This window comes from Ochlerotatus camptorhynchus, unplaced genomic scaffold, assembly GCF_037179485.1.
Source record: "Ochlerotatus camptorhynchus isolate MF236.1 unplaced genomic scaffold, CSIRO-AGI_Acam_v1.1 ptg000652l, whole genome shotgun sequence".
NCBI classification, from domain to species: Eukaryota; Metazoa; Arthropoda; class Insecta; order Diptera; family Culicidae; genus Ochlerotatus; species Ochlerotatus camptorhynchus.
In genome coordinates this window covers 144,209-164,751 of record NW_027041131.1, presented here as the reverse complement: position 1 = coordinate 164,751, position 20,543 = coordinate 144,209, and the positions used below count along the sequence as shown (strand labels likewise).

General features: G+C 37.0%; 1 protein-coding gene across 7 annotated transcripts in view; it reads left to right on the top strand.

Moving 5' to 3' along the window:
- Positions 1-5,395: 5,395 nt before the first annotated feature.
- The window catches only part of Smr (Smrter), a 137,890-nt gene continuing 122,742 nt past the window's right edge, over positions 5,396-20,543 (top strand). For 5 of the 7 annotated variants that reach the window (XM_065237864.1, XM_065237863.1, XM_065237861.1 and 2 more), the window contains exons 1-2: positions 5,396-5,677; positions 17,144-17,854. In XM_065237864.1, the coding sequence (XP_065093936.1) occupies positions 17,721-17,854 (134 nt within the window). In that variant the 5' untranslated portion in view covers positions 5,396-5,677; positions 17,144-17,720. The other 2 variants (XM_065237858.1, XM_065237859.1) reach the window with 2 other exon arrangements.

Sequence of the window (20,543 nt, the reverse complement as noted above, 5' to 3'; positions counted from 1 at the left end):
CTCAAATCCATGTAATCATTCACAAATGCCTAGAAAAAAAATTTCACTCGCAGTAATCATAAATGGATCAAAATGTGACAAACGGTTCGAAAAAATGCCACCCTACTGCGTTTATTGTGGACATCACTATTTTCAAGTGGATTTCGTTGTTCGCTACGTTATGACAAGTTCTGGGCACCAATATGAAGTTTGTTTATGTCTTTCACATCATCATAAGGTATTCAAAGATTTGTAATGGCAAAACTACTTAAAAACTAAACAAGGTTTGCCTCATTACTGAATCAAACTTTTGCCCAGCCGGTGATGCAAAAGTTCGTTTTAAACATTCTTCTTAAGAACTCATTCTAGGCTTAGCCTTACTAAACATTAATTAAAGCTCTGTTGGTGGTAAGCTCCAACTCGAATTAACTTTAAATACCGTCCCAGTCTGGAGATCTGCTAAATATTTGCTTAAAGTCGTATCGATTAACTCGGATGTCGACATCAAAGCAGCCGGATATTCTTGATCGGGATTTAATCCGAGGATAATACCGGTTGGAGCTTACCACTTTGTAAGAGATATTTGTAAATTTTTAATTCTCGATTACTTTTCCGAAGGGACGTATCAGCTTTTGTAAACAATGCATTTGATCGTTAATTTGGCGTAACCGTAGCTCGCTCAAGCATGCTGACACTACCATCAGATCGGTGAAATTTTCCTCTACCTGATAATGGTGTTAGCACAGACAAACAGACATAACACTCGTAAGTTGTTCATCGAACAAGCATTTAACGGTCATTTTAAAAGTATCGTAGTTGGTAGTACCGCCACCTATGGCGCGCATAGTCAATATCCTTGCGTTTGACGTTTACACACTACCGCCATCTGTTCAGTTTACTACCCACCACAGTGTACTCAACAGATGGCGGTAATGTTATAGCGACGATGTTTTACAATGAGAAATATGCAATGTGTTATGTCTGTTTGTCTGTGGTGTTAGTATGCGTGGGCGAGCTACCGTTAACGCCAAATCGACGATCAAATGCATTGTTTTCAAAAACTTACGTTCATTCAAATAAGTCATCGAGAATTATCTAGTCCCCGGCAAGATGACAGATAATCTTAGTTTCACGTATACCCACTTGCAAATAGTAGATGTCGCCACACAACGTAAACAAAGGGATTGTCCTTCACCACTACAATAGTATTTCTCTATGGGAAACCATCCATGTGTGGATGACAAACAACAGGCAAGAATGCTATATGAATAGCACGAATTTATGGTTTTCGTGGTGAAATGAAATAAATCTAAACGAATTGAAACCGATTGATGGAGGTTGATTTTCTTGACGATAGAAAAACTCTGCTGTCTTCTATTCTATTTTGCTCTTGAATTTAATCAGGCTGCAGATAATTGGTTTTGACCATAGAGGTGCGATGAAGGCTTGCCATGAGCCGTATGAATAAAAAGAGTTTACTTTCCCGTGTTTCTATCTTCTTGTGTGTTCTTGTGTGTTCTTCTGATATGCAAGATTTCCGAAACTGAACTGGAAATACTCATTAATCACCACAAAAATTCCAACGTTGGGAAATTTTCCGAACGGCTTGAAAATAGCATCCTATAAGCATCTGCAGCATTCATCAACATGTTTTTTTTATAACAGGACATATTTTGGAGCAGGATGCAGTAAACAATCATCGCAATATATTGATAAAATTGTGTATCGATTTTTATTTCAAACTCCGCCTTGAGGAATATGTCGAAAACATAGGAGGCATTAAGAATTCCATCCACAAAAAAAAAATACAAAATTGATTTTATTTTGCGTCGCGACGAACATTTTGTAAATCCATTTAAAATTGACAAAATAAATAAAATTATATTATCTAAATCTAAATAAAGTGTCTCGCAAAAATATACATAAAATAAAATTAAGTGCTTCTGTTTTGTTACACACGTTAAAGCAAAGCTTCAAGAAACAGATGAGTCATAAGTTTGTATGTTATATTATTTAGTTACACAGTTATGGGAATAGTCACTATGACAACTCACTCTGGAAAATTTAGTAATCATATAAGTGAAGTGGTTGTTAATCAGAATTTTCTAAAATATCAGCTAAAATTGAGTTTTGACGAATGGTCGTAGATCCGTTGTCGCAAAAAAAATGAAAATTTAGTCAAACTGGACAATATATCACATATTTAGCTTAAATGCATTTAAGGCCTTCGACAGACGTACAAAGTACGCCGTTGTACTAATTTAAGCTTGTACCTCAAATTATACATTTTGCATTACTAGCTGCGTATAATTAGTACGCTCTTACTCCTTGCAAAACCAATCATCTTTGTTCATCATCGACTATAATAACAATAGCCTTGATCAATTCTCATTTGTTCCAATAAATTCGATGACAATCATATAATTTTGTTTTACAAATCATATGTTTCAGCTTTTGGTTCTGACTAATCAAAACGACATTTCTTGCAGGCATTTCTGGAGTTCCTATGTCGTTAATGTTAATTTTTACGTTGGACGTCGCGTGTTCGTTTTGGTTGGCACGCGACAATAAGATGAATTTTAAACAATTATTTTATTTACTGTACATCATTTCCAAATTCGCCCTATTCAGATAAAACTTCTGGAATTTGTGAGTTTGACAGAACCACGAGCACCAAATTGTCGGGGTACACTGGCAATATACTGGAGCTGTCATGTTGCCCCCGAGTTGAGAATTATAGATCCGCTGTATGGAATTATGTTGACTCCAAATGCTTGAACATTTGTAATAATTTGATTTTTTCATCTAATGCCACGTTTACACTGCAGCCTATATTACATGATATACAGTATCTTGATATCAAACGTCATACATATTATTTACAGTATGAAGATGGGCTATATATACACGTAATATAGGCTGTAATGTGAATAGGTATAAGGTCGAACTTTTGCCCACCTTTCTCTATTAAATATAAAATTTGAATGTAAACGTTATTTCAAAACTATCAAAATTTAGGTAGAATAAACTCAGATCAGAAACCTACTCAAAAATGGGTAAACTAAATTGGGAGTTTCAAGTTGACAAACAGAACACATTCACCGGAATTCGATCTATGTTGTTCATTTGTCAACTTGTCACTCCCAACTTTATTTAGCCATGTTTGGGTAGTTTCTTTTTTGGTCGACCTTAGATGATTTTACCCTAATTTGGGTAGTTTTAAAATAGCGTGTATAGTTGTTGGTGAAATTCCGTATACATCGTTTGTCAGTTTTTATGTTTATATTATTTTATACATATTATTATAAATTGTAAATATTTTAGACAGGGTATTATAAATTGTTATGCTCTCACTCACTGTCTAAGGAATTGAAATTTGTTTTAAACTAACAATCAAAGGACAAATTATGCCAAAATGCGCCTTTCAATAGAATTAAGTCTTGTAATAACGCATATTGCGAAACATTTGGTGTAACAATGAATAAAGGTACTCTTTGAAAAACGCTCTTTTCGAGGTTAGCAAGGCGATAATAAATAAGATATTACAAGCGTAACTATTAAAATCGACGTATCTGCTTTTGTAAACAATCTCTTCAATCGACTATTTGTCTTAACTGCTAACTCACCCAGGCAAACAAACACCATCATCAGGTAGGGGAATCTTTCCCTACTAGCTGGTGTTGTTAGTTTCTGTGAGTGAGCTAGCAGTTACCACAAATCGTCGATTTAAGTGATTGTTTACCAAATCAGATACGTCGATTTGAACAGTTATGCTTAGATGTTAAGCATTTATTGTAACTGAAATGGGCTACGATTAATTGACGGCAAATAAATAAATAAATTAAAACATTCTAATATCTCAGCATTCTACCAGCTTTCGTTGAAACATTAACTGTTTTGTGCATTGCATTGATCACTCATCGCACGCTCAATCCAAAGAAGAACAAACGTAATTTATTATCAGCTTGTCACAGTATATGAACACAATGACAAAAAAGTTACAGCTCCTAATAGGTGAATGGATGATTGGCGCTCTTTCATTCTCGCTTTTTTCATTCCGAACTCTTCTCTCTATTCACAAAAATTATAATAATACGAAATTATGGAAAAGACCAATGAAACGGGTGCGGGAGGGTGGCCGCCGATGGAGAACCGACAGTAAAACGAACACGCAAGAAAAACAAATGAGCCAAAGCGAGAAAGAAATAACTATCACCGTTAGCTAGAGCAAGTGAGGAAGCCCCAACTCGCTCAGCAGCTACGGTACTAACCGATCGACTGTGAGATTCACAAACACGTGTTCAGATATGGGCAAGGAAGCAGCGGTGGTGTGCGTATGTTTTCTCGTTTTTCGAGTATTGTGTGGAGTAAAATGTCAGCCATTTCGCATTGAAAGTGACTACGCTGCAAAATGTTCAATTCCACCGTGGCTCACAAAGTGTTGGCAAAATTTGGAGAGCATAGTTTACGGTTAGGTAAGGATTTGAACAAAATATGTTTAACCATTCGAGTTTTCCAATAAGATATTTTGCTCTATTATTGTGTGGAATCAATTAACATCGGTACGGCGTAGACGTTTTCATTTCTTATGCACCGTCTATCGGAGAAACGGTGAACTTGTTCGTTCAGTAGCTCCCGGACTGGATGGATGGCCTACACTGGGGCAGTGTTGCCGCGAAGAAAATTGACTGTTTGGATATTGTTTTGTTGAAAAGCATTGGAATCGTAGGGCAGAGTAATTTTCCAATTTGATTAATTAGATATATTGTTGTTTCATTGCAAGTCATTGAATGATCTTCTTTAGTGTATAGAATAGGGACTCTACTACGGAGAGTTAAAGTTAAGTTTTAAGCAGTGAGATCATTATTTCATGAAATATTTTATAGTTCCTGTTGCCAATTGTTGACCATTGAAAGTAAATTGTTTTCTTGGCATCCTTGTCAATTGTGGGTTCTTGTTGGTTTTTCTCTGCTCTCCGGTTTCGCAGCATGCTGGGCTGGTGCAAGATGGTATATGTTAACATATACATTCTTGGCGAGAGCGAGTCGCTGCTGCGAGAGCCGAGTGCGATTTGATGTTCGGAAAAAGAAAATGGCCGCCGTCGCGTGTGTGTACATCAGCACTTTGGTAGCGCTCTTGGCATAGACGTTTTTGTTTTTCCACGTAATTTTTCACCTTCTAAGCGCGGTTCATCGACACGGACGAGCTACGAGATTTGTGTTTCTGCTGTGATTTTTCGCGTGTTCCGGAACTCCAGGAGCGGTATCCGCCGGACAAGAAGGAGAATACCTTCGACATACCCTGGAAAACGGCAAGAAGTAGTGTGCTCGGTCGCATCCGGAATAATCGGTGTGTTGTGAGTTTCACATATTTTTTTTTCTTCGATTCCTTGCTCGCTCGGTTCCTCTTCCTTTTTGATGGGTTTGAAGCGCAGAAGAGTGTGCTGCCTATTTTGCCAGACAGGGTGAAGTCCCATCAGAGAAGAATTTCATATTTTCAGTGCTTGAGTTTGATTTTTTTTAATCCAAGAGAAACGAACGTGAGTTTTCGGGTTTTGTGCGGTTTAGTACTCGTGAAGGGAATGGTGGCGAGGTCGGGAAGAAGAACGCAACAACAACAATAGCAGCAACATCAGTAGCAGCAAGCAGAAGAAGAAAAGAGGCAAATTTCTGTGTCTATTTCGCGATCGGAGGATGAAGTGAGTGATGGGTTTGGAAAACGGGAAAATTTGAGGGTGATTGCAACCAAAATAAGGTGCATCTAGTGATTCCAAAATAATTCGGCCAGGATCCGGAATTGAGTGTAATAGTTGGCCAAATGCTAATGCTCCAAAATTCGACCTGAAATGTGATAGTGAGTGGCGTGAGAAGTGTGATTTTTTTTGGTATTCAGAAATGTGACTGGCAGAATGCAATGGCAGAGACGACGTGGATTTTTCTTCCAACAACAAGACCTACTGTGGGCAGAATTCTGGATTTGATCCGGTTCAAACCGATTCGATAATATCACTTCTAGTGAATTGGAATTAATCTATTGCTTATGAAGGCACCAGCTGGTGAGTGTGCTGCGGAACGCAATCCCGAACATGTGACTGGCTATTAGTGCTTCCTGTGGCATATGTGTCATCTTTTTCCCATGTGATTGTAAGCGATTGGCTTTAAGATTAAATTCGGTGTAGTTCTTCGTTTTGCATCATGAATGTTGATCGCATGTTGTGTAATTTTCGGGTAGTTATCCACCATATGGACCTCCACCATGTTCCTACCACATTGTGGCACGCATTGTAAAAGATATAACACATGTGGTTTTAAAGGCTTGTCTGTATGAGCTCTCGAAAATGGACTGACTTTGTTTCAATAAGTAATCTATAAAATTCAATATTTATGAATCGGGACTATATTATAACTAATTCCAAACTTCATATAAATTCTTCTCATTAGAATGGACTTTGAATATGTATTAACATGTTACGTAAGAAAATCAATCCAATCTTTCGACTACTCTTCCAATGCAATATTCAATGTTATAGTTTTATAATCAGATTTTTTTTTTTGCAAAACACATTCTTTATTACAGAAGTTGAATTTCAAATAGCAAACAGATAATTCTAATGCAATTACTCCTAATTTATAACGAATTGAAATTGCATAACCAAATAAAAAGTATTCTGGTTGAATATGTACACGAGTAACTAAGGGATTAGCAGGAAAATACGATTAGTTTGTTAATTATGTAGCGATACAAGAAAAAAGTCGAAAAAAAAAAAATTATTTCAAGGAGTTGTAGGTCAATTCAATTTAATTCTTTAATTTTTGTTTTTATAAGAAGTGAGGATATATATTTTCTTATGAGCTGATATGATAACTTTTCGGATGTTGTTTAGCAGTTATAAAAGAAAGTTAAAAATATTTATTTATTAGTAGGTCCTTGAGTGTTATAATTTGGCCCTTCGATGCTTTGAAACATGATGTATCCTCATACAAAAAATGTTTTTCGGGTTTGTCCTCATTTAGGATGACTACAAAAATGTCAATATATACCACCATATTTTTATAGTTTTTTTTTAAACCAGTTGCACTAAACTTGGTTACAATTTTAGATCACACGGTTAAAATTATGGACGATGCTTAAAACAGATTTGAGTCTATTTTAAGTATAGCTGTACTATCTTATTAAAATTTTGAAGTTTTTGACTATCTTATTAAAATGTTTTTTTTAGGAGAATATTAATTATAATACAGAGAACCTAGCTATCGTAAATCATCAATTTTGAGGAAAGGCCTTCGGGCATTTTCATCCATTCTTGTATTTGAACTGTTAATTTGCAAACATCCATCTTTTTAAAGCTTATGGGCAGTGACGTCGCATTTTTTACAGTTCTTCGATTTTAATAACGCGAGCAAATTAATATGAATACATCAGTGAAACTAGAATATCCTGTGCGCATTAGAACCGATCTGAATATAAATATGACATCAAGATGGGTATTGCCAAGCCGGAGACGGGGGTTTCGATTCCCGGTTCGGCCTAGATTTTTTTGGGTTGCTTGGAAAACATACACTTATCCAGTCAGTAATTTTTACCAAGTTTTTGAATTGCGAAACTGTTCGGTAAAATTTAAAAAATTGTGAAAAATTCAAAGTTGACAAAATGTGTTACGAAAATTTACAGACTTTAGTTTTGTTAACCCCGTTTAGTAAGGAAAAATAAAATTCGTCCATTTTATCGAATCTTTACGAATTACGGTAATGTGAATTTTGACTCCTGTAAAAAATCTAAGTGTGCGATATACATAGTTCGTACAGTTGCTGGCATAGAAAGCTCCCAATTAATAACAGTGGAAGTGGTTCAAGAACACTAAGTAGGCGAAAGCTCGTGTAAGAGCATCAATACAGAAATAAAAAGAAGAGTGCTATAATAACTGTCAAAAACCCACGCTTTAAGTTATCTTGAAATCCCGCTTGGAGAACGTTGATATTGTTTATAACAATAGTAATGATGGTCCCCAAAATTCTCAAATTCATCATCTGAAAATACTGAACTTCCTATCTTCAGTTGTAACCAGCAGAATGTTACATTCAATGCTAAATTTTTTTTGGTTATAGCTTGCCAGACCTCACTAACCGAAACATTTTCAAAATTCCGGAAAACCTTCAAGCAATCCCTTTCTGTGCGCCGGATTGGTCTGACTGGGTAGAGAGAATCATGCCAAAATTTATTACGTTTTATTTACTACCCTTGCGCCATCGCCCATCTCCACTCCCACACTTTCTGGCACGACGACGACGGATGGCCACATTGGCTCGTACGCTGACTCGGAAAGTGTTGGTTCGGATCGTCGGGCTTTGGCTCGCTTCCATCAGTGCACGCAGCAGCAGCACCAGCACTTTAGCACCAAAACTCAGCAGGGAAGCGAAAGTATGTCTGGGTGTGTCCTACATAAAACATCTTGAATTACGAAAATTATTGCCATTCCAGCGTAATATTCTTGCTACGATTATGGAGCTGGCATCTCCATTTTCCTCCTAACGTTGATGTTAGTGTTATTATTATTTTGGCCACTTGGAGTTTTTCTCATGTTGCTGAAGATGGCCTTCTACTGTCGCTGTTATGAACGAACATCATTACGTTGCTTCTGCAATTACGTAATTGTCTAAATAATAGTTCTGTTTCCTGCTTTTTTCGTGTGTATGTGTTTCAGATTCAATCTGCCGACATATTCTTTAGGTTTGGTCAGCAAGACAAGGTGCACGACAGGGTCGCTTCGGCTCCGGAATATCTGCAATTTAATCTCTCCACGAGGCCGAATGGAAAATTTGCTGACGGCAACCGGGTGGAAACATTTTTCTTTATGACTGGCATTGATTTCATATCCAATTGAATCCACTTATTTCGATAGGCTTTTTTGCCGTTCTCTATCTTCTTTCGTAAGAAACGGTTTCAATTTGCTCAATTGATGAAAATTGAATTTTCCTTTGGGTTTTTTTTTTCAGTGCTGTGTTTTAAAGCTTCTTGTGTACTGTATTATTTACGGCATTGTGTTTTCTCCGTACCATAACCATATTTTCGACATTTTTTTTTTAACTTAATATAACTCGCGGCCAGTAGGCTGTGGAAATTTTACGTCTTCAAAAGAGTTGTTTATTTTGTCAAGGCAAACAACTTTGTCCAATACATCAGGTCTCCAAAACGTCAGCGAAAGAAGTTAGATTGTGGCGCTATCTTTGCGGAAGAGTTTTGAACTATTTATTTATGGCAATAGATGGTTCTTATTATGGTGAGAAACTTTATCAAAGACACCAAGTCGCGGAAATGCTTCGTTTCAGAGTTATTAATTTTGCTCTGCTAGATTGCATTTCTGGCCCAGTGTGCCCTGATGGGAATATAAGTATCCCCCGATGAACACGGTGGTGTTTTCAGTCAATGCAGAAATATAACTTTGAAATGGTAATGAAATTACCATACATTCTATGGTTGACAGTTAACACAATTACAAATAAATTGATTTGGTCATATGATCATAGGATACCCTCAATTGATTTACCACATACTATTTGTGGGTTTACAGTACATTTTTGCTACAGAACAGCTTATACAGCCAAATATTACTGTACACAGTCAAAAACAAGCTAAATGTGCTTTTAACCTGCTAAATTAACCGATGGATTTAGTGTGATGGTGGAAAATTGATTTTCTATACTTAAGATAACTCGAACTCCCTTTTCTATGGTAAAAATAATAGTTTTTTTAAATGCTGTAGATTTTTAAAAGTCACGCATCGCTGTTTCTTGGCTATCCTTCAACATATTGAAGTGATTTCTTGTACTGATAATGGGATATCCACCATTTCAACTTGTCCCCTTGTACTCATTTCGATTTGCCCAGTACGGTGTTAAAATTTGGGACAATGCTTGAAATGTTGAGGATATTTTTTGTAACCCCATTTTTAACCGGGTTTCTCTATATCATCACTCCAACTAGCCTTCATGTGCTTCCCTAGTAAAAAATAGGCTAAAAACAGAAAATTTAGATTTTTTTTTAGAATATTGAAACATTGCCCGAAAAATGTGTGTTGTAAACTTCATATAACATTAAAATAAACAAAGTTGAGGAGCACGCTACGCTGTTTGTAACTACCTGTTTTAACAGCCATAGGATAGTTTAAGTTAATATTATGCTGTTAAAAATAATTATAACTCACTTTTACATTTTTCACCTCACACACACAATGTCAACTTCGTTTTCAGTGCTGTACTTGAGGAGTTACAGATTTATACAAAAGAGCATCTATGTAGTTAATATAACTAGAAAATGTATTGTTTTTTTTTTTATAATTAAAATGGTCTAAACATTTAATCAGTGGCGTCGCGTCCACATGTGCAACCTGTGCACGACACGGGTGTAAATAATTTAAAAAAATGCGTTTAGATTTTTATAGATTTTAATGGACACATTATAGCTGTACTTCTTTACTCCAGACCACAATTGACCATGAATACACTATTTATAGTGTGGTTCAATTAAATCTTCGACCTTGGTTTGCTTCAAAAAGGGTTAAATTCAGTTCGGATGGTCTGCCTAATTCCTAATGCATTGATTTCTAAGCGGGTGGCGGGTGACAAATTTGTGAATGGTCAAATGCCTGATGTAAGCCAAGCAGACCTTCTATCCTCTTGAAACATACCACAAATTTTCCACAATTCATGGCGGTTTGCACCACTGGTTTTAATTGAAGCTTTCAGCAGTTTCGCGTTAAACGGAAGCAACACGGACACAGCAGTCTGGTACGCTTTGGACGTTATCATTTGCATTAGGTCCTAAGTAACATTGATAGATTCTCTTCGTCGACTTTCTCTTTCCCTAATAACTTGACCACATAACCGTTTCTTGTCGTGTTTGTCGTATCAGAAGCTAGATAAAAGCTTCTTGTATCGATTTGTGTGCTGAAAATACCTAGGAATGTCTTTACATGGCCGTGGGAATACAAAGAGAAAGTCGATGAAGAGAATCTGTCAATGTCAATGTAACAATGTAATGGAGAATATGTCCCTTGAATTCATGGAGCATTGAAAGATAAAACAAAAACTAATGTGGTTGTATACTAATAACGAACAAAGCTTGGTGCACAGGTAAACAAATGAGGCACGTGACGCCTCTGCATTTAATGACATACTAGTGAATCATACACACTAAGATTTTTTTGCAGGAGTCAGTATTTTTTTACTGGGTTTTTGAATTACTGAAGAAGTCGGTAAAAATTCAAATGACCGTTATCCGTAAGGAATCAATGAAATCGACCAATTTTTTTTTCTATCATTAAATGGGGTTAACATAACTAAGCATATACAAGTTCAGAGCAAATTTTCTAATTAATAAATTTTCCACAGTTTTTTAAACTTTTACCGAACAGTTCCGCAATTCAAAAACTCAGTAAAACCGTACTGACTCGATTAGTGTGTATAAATCATAAAGTATGTAAACTTTCAAAATTGTGAAATAGTTTTGCTCCCTATAATTAAAAACATATTCATAGTAAATTTCATAACTATCACAAATCCTAATACACTAGCTTATTTATTGCCAGAACTCAATGGTGATCATAAATTGGGTTTAATTTTCCATGTTAACAAACTTCATAAAATACTGTTGTATTGTAGGAACATTCCATCATGGAACATCATGTGGACGTACCACGTCATGCTGATATGAAAGATGATTTTGTGAAGGTTCGAACAACATATGAAAAGTTTGTTCGGCATTCAAACCATCGTAAGCGAAAGTGATGATCGATAAATTTATTGTTCTCTATATGTATACAAAGGAAGCCATTCCAACTCTTGGAGCCATTAGATGATGACTTTGCTAATTTGAGAAATGACCTACCAAATGGTTTCTAAGCTAATCCAAGTTCCTTCAAGTCATACAGCCAAACTCGTTACTCTGGCATCCGTAAGATTCTAGGGTCGTTTTTCCTCTTACTGGTTCATTAACGAACGACAAAGGGGCAGTACAACTGACTGACTCATGCGAGTTGATTGCGTTCTTTTCATCCCGCATTTCTGCAGTCCGGTGGGTTTTGGCACGTCGTTGTTGCTCACCCCGATCTCTCAAATCATTCCATCCCCTCTCACATGCTCCACGTCGAAACATTTGGCACTGGTTTCATTCTCTACCATCGTATCGTCGAAATGGGGCTGCCTTGGAAATTCAGCAATCGATCGCACTACGGGGCGTTTATTATTATTATTACTGTTGTTATTATTATACATTCAATTCACTTTATTGGGGCCTCAAAACAAGTTTAGCTCGGAAATAGTTTGCTGCCTTTGGCAAAAACATGTGCTTCCCATCGACAAGCTTGGCACATGAGAATTGTAAAGTAAGCCAGCCAGTTTCGTTTGTTTGTATGCGAAAAAAAGCGTTTTCGGCATGTGTAATGTACGTGCCTAATTGATGCTTGAAATAAATAATGTATAAAAAATAGTGAACCAAAATACCGTCACCATCGTCGTCATCTTTATAAACATTTCAACAAAATGGCCGACCCACAAGTATTTCCAATAGCGCCGTGTCTCGTTATTCATACCGACATTGCCAGCATGTTGTTGTGGGGCTTTTGGCGATGTTGGCTCTGTTTGGTGTTTGCGATTCAAGTCGAGAAGTTGTGTACACACACGGCATGTAGGTATGCCTCTCTCTGTATGCTTATAACACGACCGCTTCTTTTTTTTTTTGGTCGTATTTTGCAGTTGCAATTTTCTTGTGCGCCTTCGCTTTTAGTACCTACATTTCGTCCTTCTTAAGAGAATCGACCGGAATCTCTTCAGTAACTTTCCGCCCAGATGGCTGGTGGAGGAGGGCATGAGAGGGGCAAATTGAAGCAATAAACGATGAAAACGAAATGTGCGTTGGTTCTGCAGACAAACTTTGCGCTGAAGAAGAAATAACGGAGCTTTGTCCAGGGCCAGGCATTGCTTTGCTCAGTGTTGTAGTCAGATGGTGCTATTGTGGTGGAAATTGGGTGCAATCTTAACTTTGGAAAAAGGATGGAAAATTTAACATTATTAGTTTCATCAAATTATGTTACCATGTGAAAAGGGGTATGTGTAGGCGTAGCTTTAGACGAGGTGAATAATTCAAGAGCCACATGTGAAAAGGGCATACAAGCTTTTTGTAAACAATCATTTGTAGGCCCTTTTCTCGCCAACCGAGGGTCGTCCACGCAAACCATCAATATCATCAGGAAGGGGAATGCTTCTCTGACCCGCTAATGTTGATGGTTTGCGTTGGTGTCATATGGGTCATAAGAAGGTTTGTTTACAAAAAGCTTGTATGCCCTTTTCACATGTTGTTCTTGAATTACTTTTCTCAGTGATCAAGTCACGGTCTATACAAGTTTCCGAAAAAAAAGTATGGACGATTGTCTAATGTTCTTTGAGCACATTCACATTGAGCGATTTCTAAGCCAGTACCATCTTTGCATTAATATAATTGTGTGGCAAGTACAATCACACTCTATGCCAGGCCATCCCAACAGTGGCGTTTAATGTGCCAAATTAAGAAAAAATGTTCTTTGGGTGGTACGCGGTACGTTTATAATATTTTTCCAATCAGATTACCTGATTTTGGACAAAGTAATAAAAGAGCCTAGCATGCAAAAATTGCATTAGCTATCAGAATTTAAACATTAAAACATGATTAAGTAGGGGAAAGGGCTCTAATGTTGGCCTATGGATCTAACATTGGGCCCATCGCTAAAAATCTGCTATTGATCAATTTTATCTAGATGAACGCGTCATTGGGACGGTACTAATGGATATTTTTAGTTGCTATTGAAAATTTAATCGCTTGCTGGATTTATGTATGGGCCCAAATTAGGGACACTTAGGCCGACATTACATACATTTCCCCTATGTGACTAAAATACGCGGTTTTACGCTTATTTTTGTGTCTCTTATCAGGTATTAAAAATTTCCAAACTAAATAAAGAAAACAAGGAAAGATCTTTCTAAATAGCTCACTGGCGTCACGAAAAGTTGCAGCAACTTGTTTATGACTGAAATAAGTTATATAGATGTTGCCGGAACTGTTAAAAAAAATTGTGCTCCTCAAGGTTCAGCAATGTTTCCAAATTCTACTTTTTATTTAGTTTTTAAGAACAGCGGTCAGCTGATTAGTTGTTTATAAGAAACTTAAAATTATTGGCGGCTCTCCAACACTGGTTGCATATTGATCTCAGTAACTGTTACCGAAATCTGAAAAAGATGAACGAGATTAGAACAACTCGTGGGTCGAATAGGAAGACTTTATGTAAACTCGTTGTGGGTTGCACAAAATGAGGTTGCGGGTCGTATGTTGGGCAGGCCTGCTATATGCCCAGGAAAGTGGAAAAAATTTCAACCCGAAAAAATCCGAGACCGGACCGCCCTTTACCGACTGAGCTAAGGGATATGGTGGGGCCAAAGTGTCTACGTAGTTTATAAATAGTCCGTAGTGATTTTTAGTTTTCTTTTTTCCAATCGGTCATTCAAAGTCATATAAATTATACACTTGATGTAAATTTAGGTGCTCTGGGACTGACATATACGAGCGTAAATTTTGACATAAAATGGAGTCATAATAGACGCTCAATCAAACGTACTTTAGAACTTTTCAGTCTCGGAGCACTTAATTTTACATGACATGTTTGTTTACGTCTCATCCTTTATGTCAAAGTTGGATTGCGTCACGTGTGAGATTAGGTATTTCTAAGTGTGTAGCCATTGAAGACATGAAAACACTGTTTTGCTAAATGTTCACTATAGTTACTGTTATCGTCCCATGCATAATGTTATTTATGTTATTTCTAGTATTCTTATGTTGGATATGATTTTCTCAATCCAGAACCTAATGCTAAATCAATACAAAAAATAGGCCTTTTATTATGTAGGCATTCTCTGAAGATTTAAATGTGCCTTAGTCGCGATTAGACGTTTGTTTTCTATCATCGGAATTTGTCTTGCCATTTTGTCAGCGTTTCGGCTGGTACCCCTGCGTAATCTGCCAGCGTTTCCGTTGGAATTATCTCTTGATTGTTCTTAGATCTAATGTTGAGCCTACTAAGCACAATCCGCCCTTTGTCTTTATTTTTCAAGCGGACTGTTTCACAAAATTCTAAATTTATTTAACTTTCCGTACGTACCATAAGATTTGATAAAGAGTAACAATTTTTTTTTCTATTCTTTAACACTCTTGGGTCATTCGTGACTTGTCCGAGGTGAGATTTGAACTCGTGACTTTGGCGTGAGAGGTATGGATGTTAACCACTACGCTGGGGTCGCCCCCGAGAGAGTAACAAATTGTTGAGATATTGTTTACAATATAACACTGCTTATTGACCCCAAACTCGGCCTACGGTTTCTAAACTCTGTCTAACGCATTCAAACGTCATTGAATTCACTTCGGCCTATCGGCTGAATATAAAAATTGATTTGGTCGGAACACTTCTTTTGTTTATGAGAATAATCGGTTCAAACATTCATATTACGCGTTCTTAATGACTTCGTTCGGTAGCTTTTGAACTAAAGTATCGTACCAATCGCATAATTGACTTGTTAACGCCGACAATCATGGATTTATTTTATGTTTTCTGCTCGATAGGCCCAACATTGGCGATTAGGCCGAAGTAGTTCTCTGCCCTAGTTCAGTTTAGGTTTTTTTTTTGTACGGATTTAGCAATCGTGTTTACCATTAGTGATTAAGATTGTGAAATTGGAAATGGATCACTTTCCGTTAGCCTAGCCTATCAATGTATTTATGTGAATATTCATTTTGTGAGCCCTTTCCTTTATTGTTATTGAAATTTGTGTACCGTAAATGGCCATTTAAAAACACATTACATACGTACCATTCAAGAATTACATTCGCATTGATAAGGAACCTTTCTTAGCTGAGTCGGTGAAGGTGAAGCTTCATATAAAGAAGGAGCGTAGTGGAGGCTGCAGTTTAAAATTTCGGTCAAGAAATTCTGTGGTTTGCCAAATTACTGGCTTGTTTGACAATAGCAATGCAAAAATGGTATACCTTGGACCCCCGGTAATCTGAGTAGGCTTAGGATGCTCAAAATGCTCATAGAATGCTTAAAAGTTCCAGTTGGGACCTAGTAGCCAAATATGAAAAAGAAGACAAGAGCCCAAAAGTCATCAAAAAATCTGGCTACCGGTAATTCGATTTTTTGACCATCTGAGAAAAAAAAAAAGAAAACATTCAAGGGATAGTTCAAGTTTTTAGCTCATGTCCCAACTGTACACGCCCTGTTATACCCAGAATATTATCCACAGATACAACACTGACGTTCACTATACATTTTAGCCTCAGTGGCGATACAAAAACGACGTCCACAACTTTTTCGCATTTTTACCCGCTTTCCCTCTTGTCCCTTTTCCCAGCAAGTAGGTTCCCCCTCTTCGATAATGAACGTTATTTTTGAACAACTCCTTACAACTTTTTCGTTCCTCGTGGACTTGTTCGCTCCAGGTCTTCGGCACGCATTCCATTTCTTACTGAACGAAAAAAACCAATGTTTCGTCTTCGCTGAATTGTATACGTACAATCCGATGCCAAGAAAGAGCAACGCCATAGAATCTCGTTCCTGGAGTTTTATGGCGTTTCAGTGGCAGTAAGTAGAATAAGAAAAAAATAAAAAAAGAACGGAGTTCTGGTTATCAACACAAACGAAAAGTAGTGGAAAGAGACATGAAAAATAAATGGGAAAAATAACACGAGGGGAACTCAGCATGGAAGGCATTGATCAGGTTCAGAGAGTAGCAGAGAAGGTGCATGGCCAGTCAGCCCGCCCCGCTACGGATGACCCCGAAATTGAGTGGAAGAAAGTTGCAAGAAAGAAAAAGACAAAGAAAATGAAGATTATAATTGTGTGACTATCGGATAAACAAGTTTGAAACCTCGTGTGCTCGTGAACGAAACTTGCCTGCCTACCCGCCCCGTTCTGGTCTGGTCAGGCCTGCTCTATGTGGCTCGTGTGATCCCGGGAATACAGTGAACATGTTCTGCTGAGTCACGAAAATCACATTTCTCGCGCGACCTGAAACCTATCACATTTCGGTGCTTGTGTATTTGTGTCTGGAATATGTTTTTAATTGCGGGTTCTTTTTCTTGATTGCAGGTGCAAAAGGTGATTCCGGGTGATTATCGTCTTTATTTCGTTGTTGCAATTTTTGAAACAATCGACGTTTCATGGAATAATGCGTCCTTGCAAGCCACACCATCGATGAGGCAGTGTACTGGATGTGAAAGTAAAATTCTGTAAATAATTGTGTATAGCAAGCAGCTCATTAGAAGAAAGATGAAAAAGTGAAATTCAGTGAGTTTTCTAAACATAGTAGCTATGACGTACTAATGTATAAGTGAATTACGCCCTTCGATAGTGTATGTAGTGATGAAATAAAGCTGTCTTAATGAAGAGAAGAAAAAAAATCTGCTGTTTCTAGTGCTAAAAAGTAAAAATCATTTGCTCATGATAAGTGGTATTCGGCCTGAGCAAGTCTATCAACGGAAAGTGTAGTGGAAAATATTTCCGATAGTGAAGATGCTCGAAGCTCGTGAGTGTCACAATTTTGGCAGCCGAGCTTGAAGATAGTGAAGAAGAATAATTACTACGAGGCAAAAAGAAAAAAAAAATCATATTTCAATCAATCAACTGTGTGAACAACTGAGGAAAAATATGCTGACTTCGGAATGAGATGGAAGCGGCTATACGTTCTGTGCAGCAGGTTGGGCCACCAGGCCAGAGGGCCGACACTGGCCCATCGCCGCAGCCTCCTCCAACGATGTCATTTCAGCAACGTGTACCACCCGGTGCTGCGCAAATTCATAGGTATGTCTATTTCTGAGTTAACATTGCATATTGATGTTCAGTGTGTCCTGTTAGTCTTAACAACAGTAGTTTGTTGGGTATTGATAGTTTACTGCAACATTCAGTAATATTTATATCTATACAATCCCCAGAATAATCCCTATAGCGTCAATATGTGCCTATCTCGTAAAAGGTAGCAGTAAATTTTACTTTTTCGTATGGTAATGGTAATCCCGAAACCATCGGGATTTTCTCAGTTCATCGAGCTGGTGTATGACACTTGTCCTCCCGGGCCTTAAAGGTCGAAAGTTTGTTTTTCTAGTGATATTATAGCCTTTCGCAACAAAGGCAAAACGTCATTGATGATGTGGAAGATAGTCAACTTTTAGGTCACAACCAGGCTATAAGAAGCTTTGTGAAATACGAGTTCGTAAACAGATCCTATTGTAAGCAATGTAAGCAGAAAAAAAGCAATTCTGATTCCATAATATGAAAAGCTCAGAGAACACAGCAAAAAAATAATTTTAATATTACATCCAATTATGGCCACAACAATTAACAAATGCAGTAAAAGCAGTTCATGCACTGTATTAATGATATTTTTGTCCTTTTTGGCAAGTAATAATACACCATATACACTGGAGTCGCTTTTTACGCGGTTTTTTTTTACGTGGATTTCGGAATTTACGCGGATTCCGGAATTTACGCGGTTTTTTTTTACGCGGGACGTATCACCCGCGTAAAAAGCGACTCCAGTGTATTCGACACGATTGAAGTGCATCCACTTTTATGTGATATTAAAATTTATTTTTTTCTGTGAAGCCCAGTAAAAGTAAAGTAGATTGTGGTCATCGGAACCGGTATCCGGAACATCAGGAATAGATCACTGACCACATAAAATCAGGAAAATATGTAAAATACAGAACTGGTAGCAGCATCACTAATATTTTGACTTTTTTTTCAACTCGTTATCTTCAAAATTTGTTCAGTTTATAAAATTAATTTGTCAGACTTATCCCACGTTTTCTGATGCTTCGAAAAATCTCTGGTCCCAATATTATGCTTTTTTACTTCGTGATCTAAACTTCTAAATCCTAAAATTTTCTAATGTCGAAAAATGATCGGGAAAAATGTTCAAGCTCTAGACATTTTTTTCAAAGACCGGAAATTAAAAAAAAAATAAGCCCGGTAGTTTTAGTATTTGACTAAACATCGAGAAAAGATCACAGATTCTATTTTTTCTGGTCTTGAATGTGGAATAAAAAAAATCCAAGACAAAAACTAAACAATCCATATCCATAATCATAAAATGTTATCCATGTTTCAGAAGCAGTTTAATTTATTGTGGACTACTTGGATTTTACATGTTTATTGTTCAAAATATCGAAAATTATTTTAGGGTGCACAATTTTCTTAATTTATTTGTTTTATGGCGGTAAGCTCCAACTCGGATTAACTTTTAATACCGTCCCTGTTTGGATGAACGGCAAATTTTTTGCTTAATGTCGCAATGTCGCATAAAGCAGCCAGATTCAATCCGAGGATAATACCGTTTGGAGTTTACCACCATTTGAGTTCTTGACTATAAGTCCCAGCTATGGTTCCAGGATTGAAAAAAATGGTCCATAATCTCTAATTTATCCCGGAATCCAGTGGCGTCGCGTAGCCTCACTTTTTACCTGTTGTTGAAAACGTTATTTAGGGTCATTTTTACATTCAAATCAGTTTCAAAGGGCACAGGGTCTTATAGTTTCACTGATTTGTATTAATTCAAGACCAACAATTGAAATGCCCTTAACTCCATTTTGTAAACAAACCTTGTAAGGCCATTTTCTCGCGAACCGAAATCCGCAAAGTCTAACCAACATAATTAACAGGTAGGGAAAATTATCCTCTAATCGTTTGCGGTTTAGGTTTGCGAATGAAGGTTTCAGTTCGCAAGAAAATGGCCTTACAAGGCTTGTTTACAAAATGGAGTTAAGGCCATTTCAATTGTTGGTCTTGAATTGATACCAATATTGTTTTATTTGATTACGTTTTGGGAGTTGCTGAGCAGGTAGATTTAGGTTAGGGCGATGCCACTGCCGGAATCTATTTTTTGTAAGATCAAGATTTAAGTCCTAGCTGCATGCAAAATTTTCTATGTTCAGAAATTTTTCCACGTTTCAGTATAATGAGATTTTTTCTTAGTTGTTTAGGTCGCAGAGTTTTGATTTTCTTCTATTTTTTAATTGCTTCAGAAGTTTCTGTATCCTAGATGTTCAAAATTTATTGTCTTAAAATTGTCAACATTTGTCTAAGTCGATCGTTTTTCTCTCATTCAAGAACATTTTTCAATTCTCATCAATATTTTTTGGTTTAATCACAAATTTAGCGATCTATACCTAAAATCAAACTGTTTGTTTAAAAAATATCAAGGGTGAAAAATAAATGCAAGCTGTGGGGAAATACAGGTTAGAATTGAACCGTGCTCTTGAGATCAAATTTATGGAATCCTCAAACCATTTGTTTCATTTTAAAGTAGCACGAAAAATGTTAGGTTTACGGGCTGGAAAGCGCCTAAGAACGTTTGCAGAACAACTTTTTGCATGCATAGTACAGCACTTTGCAAAGAGAGTGTGGTTTTCCAACTTATCATGGAGTAGTAATCCGCACAAAGAGCGTTGGGAAAAATCATATTCCGTGCGGTGCAGAGAGCGAATCAAATACA